Source organism: Pagrus pagrus (genome assembly GCF_965226575.1).
Source record: "Pagrus pagrus genome assembly, chromosome: 6".
NCBI lineage: Eukaryota > Metazoa > Chordata > Actinopteri > Spariformes > Sparidae > Pagrus > Pagrus pagrus.
The window spans coordinates 25,130,322-25,137,388 of NC_140190.1; the positions used below are offsets into that span (position 1 = coordinate 25,130,322).

Here is a 7,067-nt window from a genome sequence, read left to right on the forward strand (position 1 = left end):
TTTTGAAGGAAAAACTGAGGTCTTCATGGTCTGCTGCAAGTCACGGCCAAGAAATAACCACAGCCTGTTGATAATACTTGCTTATGCTTGTGTTAACATTTTTTCTATCACACTTTGAAAAATTGGAAATTTTAAAACTGAGAAATGTGGGTTTCGCCACATAATTATGACTGTTGTTTAAGTGCTAATACTAATTGGAAAGGATGAGCATTAAAGGATAAGTTCACCCAAATAAGAAAATTCAGTCATTATCTCCTCACATCTCATTTCTGGAGCTTCACAGAAAAACAGCATTCAAGCATTTTCCTAAACAACTGAAGCAAATGGGGACTGTTGTCTTTTAAAATCAATCCCAAATTGATTTTAAAAGACATCATTTTCAGCCTTTTTTAAAGCAGAAGTCTTCACTATAGCTGCTGAGCTAAAAGCGCTAGCGCTCACCCCTCAATGGTACGTCAAGGGTGTAAATAACATTTCAACAAATCATTTCTGGATTTCGGGGCTTCTGGAAACTTGAGTTACACCGGATGAGATGTAAGGAGCTATTTCATGTTTTGTTTTTTTTCCGGTAATTTTTTTACGTTTTAAAACAAGTCCCCATCTACTTCAGCTATTTAGGAGAATGCTGCAACGCAATATTGCTGTGAAGCTCCAGGAATGTTTTTGTGGACCGGGAAACTTCACCTGACCTTCCATGGGGGTGAGTAGATAATGACTGGCAATGTGTAGGTGTTTGATAGGTGAACTATATTATATACCCAAAACACTGAAACCCAAACATATCTGCAGTTCAGCCAGTTGTAAACAAGCTTCACATTAACTGTCTCACCATTGCACACAGGTACTCACAGGTGTGTCAAACACTCAAACAAGACATTATCAACTGAAACTTTACTCTATGTCAGCCTGTATCTTGTTCAATCTCATCCAGCTCAGTTTTTAAATGATTTAAAGTCAAAATCATCTTGTTATGTTAATCAAATGTTGGCTAATTTATGCTCATCATTTGGTAGTTATATAACAATCAAACACACAATGTGGGCTTTATTTATGAAAGACAAACTGGAGACTAATATAGACTGGCGGCTGGAGCTGTGGGAACCACACTCAAGACTTCCCTCCACCTGTGCACAAGCACGTGCAGCTGCATAGGTCATTATCGTGTGTGGGCGCGCGCGAGTGCGACTGTTTGCTCTTCAAATGAGCCAATCAGCACGTCGTATTGTTGGCGACATAATGAGATGCAAAACCGAAAACTGCGTTTGCTTTCAATGCAACAGTAGATACCGGGTTTAAAGCGGACCTCGTGGATTGAAACAAACTGCAGTAATGGTGGCCGCAGCATTTCTTTGGAGTAAACCATTATTAGGCTACAAATGTCTTTGTAGATCACACAATTAAAAATATCTTTAAAAAAGTCGCTTTTAAGTCCTGGCCCGTTGTAAAATCCAGGCCTTACACCTGGATTTTACAATATTTTTAAAACTGCTTTTATTTCAAAGGAGCACTATGTAGTTTAGGAGAAGAAATACAATCTCAGAATATTAATGAGGTAATAATACAAACTCAGAAATATTTATATTTTCCATAACTGAATAAACAAGCTGTTTTCAGAGGAAAATACAGTCCCAAGAACACTGTTAGAAGCTTGAAAGGTGGCAGGGTCCGCCACATATAAACAAAGTGAAACAGTATGAAACTGTATTGTCCTTTAAGGTCAGTTTGTTTATTGAGTCATGAAAACGAAGAGTTTGTTTATTAGTTTGTTTAGTCAGGAGGTCTTTCTATTCTGATTAAAATGTATCTGCCAAAACTACACAGTGCACCTTTAATGATAATGTTTTTATCCAACTGAGATCAGGTTGAATCTGAAACATTTAGAATTTCCCATCATCTGCTGCTGAAACCTGAAATGACACTTTAATTAACATCAGCAACACTCAGTCGCACTCAGAGATAATTAACAGTCCCATCTGACCCTAAAACAGTATGTATGACCCAGTCTGCCATACATATGAGGTTGTATTGGGTGTGCTGGGGCAAAAATATTTACCATAATCATGTCGCTCATCGTTCTCAAAATGAAAGTCAACAGATTGAGCGAGTAATTTTATTTCAGTTTCCCCTCCATGAATTGATTTTTGCATACATTCTAATGATTGTTTGAACCTGAATAACTGGACAAAATAAAAAAGATGAACAGGCTGCAGCAGAGGGTTTATCCTCCATCATCTCAGGTTGTAGTGCCGTCCCAAATATTTCTTTGATTTTTGATGTTCCTGTGAGGAGGAGAGGTGTCAGTTAACGCCCCCTGGCGGCGTGAATCTCGTCTGCTCCGGGGTTGTTGTCAGCCTGCAGCATCACCGGTGCAACATCACACACAGAGACATCACTGGAGTCTATATGTGCAGTTTTACTGCAGCCACTCTTATCCAGTGAGACATGGCCTGTGAGAGCTTTGGCTTAAAGGACTCCTGAATGCTTTGTGGAGGCTGGACCCGGATCTGTGACCACACATGCCTCGCGGAAATAAATCAGAAAATAACTGACTGGAGAGGTGGAAGTGCAAGTTTGGCTTTTTATGTTTAAACGCGTTGGTGTTTTCTTTAAGGATTAATTTATCAAATAGCCCCAAAAAAGACGCACACAGAGCTGCATCCAGCGGCATCCCATATCAGTTCTTCCACATAATCAAAAAATATTGTCTGATTTAACCCTGAATGGGACCTCTGGTGGCGTCTGGACGTCTCTTTCAATACCTGTTTAACCTGCGAGTATGTGAATATTAAATACCTCCTTAGATTATAAATGAATGAGTCTAATTTAGTGAAAAATACAAAACAAAAATGAGCAAAAACGAATTTTTAGAGCATAACATTTCTATTTTTCTATTTGTTTTGTATTTATAGTATTTTATCTTTCGATCAGAGGAATAATCTGCGGAATAAATGATATGTAATAACACGAATTCCCATAAAGCGAATATAATATCATAGTGAGAATTAATGTACTAATAACAGGCTGATGATAGTCGTAATAATAGCCGAATAATAATAATGAATGAAATGCCAGGCTGACAGCGGAGAAGCCTTTTGCATCATCAGCACCTTCTGCGGTGTCTGAAAGTGAATTGAAGCAGAGAGAGAGGCTCCTTTCTCTTTCTCATGGGGATCAGTTAAATATAGCTCCTATGACCCCCCTCACACACACACACACACACACACACACACACACACACACACACAGCCCCGATCACCATTTGCTGTTTGTGTAAAAGTGATTAGCCTGACACAACTGCGAAACTGTTACATTTATAGAAGCCAAGCCGCAGAATATATGTCCTGTAAAACGAGCCGAGCGGTGATGTAATGGTAAATGAAAAGGTGTCCAAACTGTGACCTCCCGTCAGAGATCGTTATCAGGAAAACAACCGCAAATATGCTTCTAAAAAACTATTATGCTGAGTTATAAATTACTCCACGATGTTCATGTATTTTACACCTGTTTGTCCAAACATCTAGAATATTATGTCAGCCTGAAAATCTGTAAACAGTCCGCGAATAACCACATTTCGGTGTAGTCAAATTACAGGATATGGCATGTCTTCCCTTTAATTCACCTATTCTTTAAATTTATAATCCAGATAAATACATGTTATTTTCACCACTGTTTTTTTCGGCAATAATTATCATTTAATTTAAAGAGTAATTTCAAAAACATTTCTTCAAGATGTCAAAATAAAGTTGTAAAATAATCTACCTATGCTGGCGTTTGCCGTGAAAAGTATAATTCAATTTCCCTTTGTAACTCGGTAAATAATTTAATAATAATGATATCATTACAAATATAAATTCAAAATAAAGACGTAAATTTAAAAATACTGACTTTTAACATCGTGGAAATTGTATGATTGCAATAATTATTAGTAAACTCAAGCACATAATATTCACCAGATAAGACGACTTTTCTGTTCTGTGCTACATTTCTAAAGAGAATCCTACAATAAAAATCAAATATACATCCTTGTCTTCGATTTTGTATCCCTGCGTGGCGTGAGAGGTAATTTATACGACAAGAACACCTTCAAGAAAATATCTCTCATTAAACAGTTTAAGAATGTTGATAATCAAAAATGATTTTAATTCTTTCTTAGATTTATTTACAAATAGATTCAGTTTACAACACAATATAGCTACATAGAATTACATATATTTGATCTTTTTTTAATTATAAACAGACTATTTTTTCAGAGCTTTTTGTGTCTTGTATGAAAAGGAAGCAAAAAAAAAAAAGAAGAAAAAGAAAAGAAAAATCTTGTGTCCAGTTTGAAGCTTCCAATACAAAAAGAAAATGTAAAATAATTATCACAGATTTCAAACAGGAACAAAGGGAATAAAGACAGGTAAAAGTCAAACAGGTAAAATCATTTTTTTGTTGTTTTTTTTACAAATATTTACAAATATTACCTGTACAGAAATATCTCCTTTTGTCTTTTTTCTCTGTGTTTCAACAGTCTTTACATGGCTACAGAGTCCAGTGTTGCTTATTGATTTGTGCTCTTCACGCTCCCCCCGGTAATAATGTCTCTATATAAAAATAAGAGTTTATTTTCTCTTGGTTTTAAGTCACTGTGAAGGCCACTTGGACACTGCCGCCGCCGTCGCTGAGGGTAAAACATGTCCAGAGATAATATTTGACGGCACGCTGAGGATGGGGGCGATAGCGGCTGAGGTCCGGGACAGAGAGAGGGACTGCGCGCTCAGCAGGGCCGACTGAACGGTCACCGGAGGCCGCAGGAAAGCCTGAGCGCCCGGTGAGGACGAGGAGGCGCTCGATACCCCGATGATGTTCTCTATACTGAACGACGGTCTGTTCGACGGCTCTGATTTGATCATGGACGCCGTGCTCAGGCTGTTGAGCTGAAGTTGGAGACTCGGGCCGAGCTGGGAGTTGAACGCTTTTCTGCTCAGCTCGGCCGAGGGCAGGAGAGGGACGCCCGGGGGCAGCATGTGACCCACGGGGGGGATGTACGGGTACTGCAGAGCCGCCGGATGGGTATAAGCAGCCGGGTGGATCCCGTAGTGCCTCCCGTAGGGGCCCCCGAGGCTGTACGCGCCGAAACTTTGCATCATGAGAGCAGTCTGGTCCCTCAGCATGTCTGGCTGAACCCTCTTGAATCTTTTCCTCCTCCTGAGGAAGCTGCCGTTGTCGAACATGTCCTCTGAAGCGGGGTCCAGGGTCCAGTAGTTGCCCTTGCCGGGGTTGCCAGGCTCCCGGGGGATTTTCACGAAGCAGTCGTTGAGGGACAAGTTGTGGCGGATGGAGTTTTGCCACGCCGGGAACTTCTCCCGGTAATACGGGAAGCGGTTGCTGATGAACTCACAGATCCCGCTGAGGGTGAGCTTCTTCTGCGGGCTCTGGAGGATGGCCATGGTGATGAGTGCGATGTAGGAGTAAGGCGGCTTTACCAGGCTGCTTTTGGGCTTCTGGATCCCACCGCCCGCCGCTGCGCTCTGGTCCTGACCCTCTCCTTTGCCCGTCTCTCCCTCCCCGGAGCTCTCGCAGCACGGACTCCCCCCTCCGGACCCGATCTCCTCCTTCTCCACCTCGATCTCATCTTCCAGCTCCTCGTCGCCTGTTTCTCCGCGGAGGTCGTGCAGGATGCCTCCCCCCGGGCTGTCGCAGTCGCTGTCCACCCTCTCCATGCCCTCCTCGTCTCCCTCGCCCACCACGTCGATATCCACGTCCTCCGCTGTGAGCACAGTTTGGCCGGACATGTCGCTGGCTCGTTCGCTGCCTCCAGACAGGGTCATCTCACGGCTTACTTACACTTTTTGTTTGAAAAGTCTGTCGGAGCCGAAACAACCGAGCAGCCGGGTGTGATGGGTAGAGGCGGGGAGCGGCGCGGTCAGTGCGCACACACGGCGGGTCTGCGGGACTTCTTGTCGCCGCTGTCAAGCGCTGGGATGTGTCCAAAAATCTTAGAGGCAGGTTGAACCGGCAGCAAGCCAGTCAAGCCGGAGAGAAACTTCAACTTCTACAAATATTTCTCCACTCGGTAAGTGAGCAGGCCTGTGAGAAGCGGCGAGTCTTGCTTCGAAGTTGTTTGGAGATGTGGCGACTTTTGCGCTCCGGCGTCCCTTCTGCGCGCGTATTTCCTATAGGAGTGATATTTAGAGAAGCAAGTCGGGATGACACATGCTGCTTTTAAGGGCCGGAGCTTTTAAAAGGACTGTCTGATAGATTACTTTTCCCAGTATAAGATATACTATCAGTGCAGGACACGTGGTCCAGTGACGACAGACGCCCCCTCTCCTGTCCTCTCCTCCCTCCACCCTCCTCTCCTCTCCTCTCCTCTCCTCTCTGTTAAACCATGCAAACTGGAGTTGTTTCATGGATTTGTCAACAATGGGACATCAGCAATGCTGCTTTCCGCTGATTTCTGTGTTCGTCCGTCATAGACCATTTAACGGTGGCAGAGGGAGGAGGAGGAGGAGGAGGAGGGGGAGAGAAAATTGGCCTGCGTGATCGAAAGATCTGATGCGCATTAACGCGGCTGCGTAAAAACAACCCAAACCTTTAACTTTGCTAATGCAAACTCTGTCCGAAAGCTGCAGAATGAAAACGACGACAGCTAAGTTCACTGAATCCTCCGTTAAGTTCCTTTATGTGTGAGCGTTTGTTTTGGATGTGAAATTGTGCATGCCTGGGTGTTTTTTTTTTCCCTCCTTCGGTTTAATTTGAACCAGTTTTCCGTGCATGTTACTCTGCGTGCGCCAGGATTAAACATCCTCACTCTGTTTATGGTGCATGCCTGGATATTTCCAGCTTTCCAGCCCGCCGCGTAAATCCAAGCTGCGAATGCAAAGCATGAATTGAAGTCTATTTATTCCCGCAGGATTAGCCGAAGGTGGGAAGAGTGTTGAGCAGCAGCGGCAGCAGCAGCAGCCAGCAGCCGGGGACAATGAACGGAGAGAATAAAGAATTTCCTTAAGAGTTTGGATGAGGTGCTAACGACCCCAATCATTGCGCGATTTTGCATTTGAAAAAAGTAGGAAATGCGGGCA

General features: G+C 43.0%; 1 protein-coding gene across 1 annotated transcript; it reads right to left on the minus strand.

Annotated features, from left to right (window-relative positions):
* Positions 1–4,247: 4,247 nt before the first annotated feature.
* On the minus strand, positions 4,248–6,281 carry foxd3 (forkhead box D3). Its single transcript, XM_084354875.1, has one exon. The coding sequence runs from the start codon at positions 5,811–5,813 to the stop codon at positions 4,626–4,628; it is 1,188 nt and encodes a 395-aa protein (XP_084211001.1). The 5' UTR covers positions 5,814–6,281; the 3' UTR covers positions 4,248–4,625.
* Between the last annotated feature and the right edge of the window lie 786 nt (positions 6,282–7,067).

What these genes read in the sequence shown, in the direction of transcription:
- foxd3 (XM_084354875.1), bottom strand. Translation starts at nt 5,813, where the DNA reads ATGACCCTGTCTGGAGGCAGCGAACGAGCCAGCGACATGTCCGGCCAA.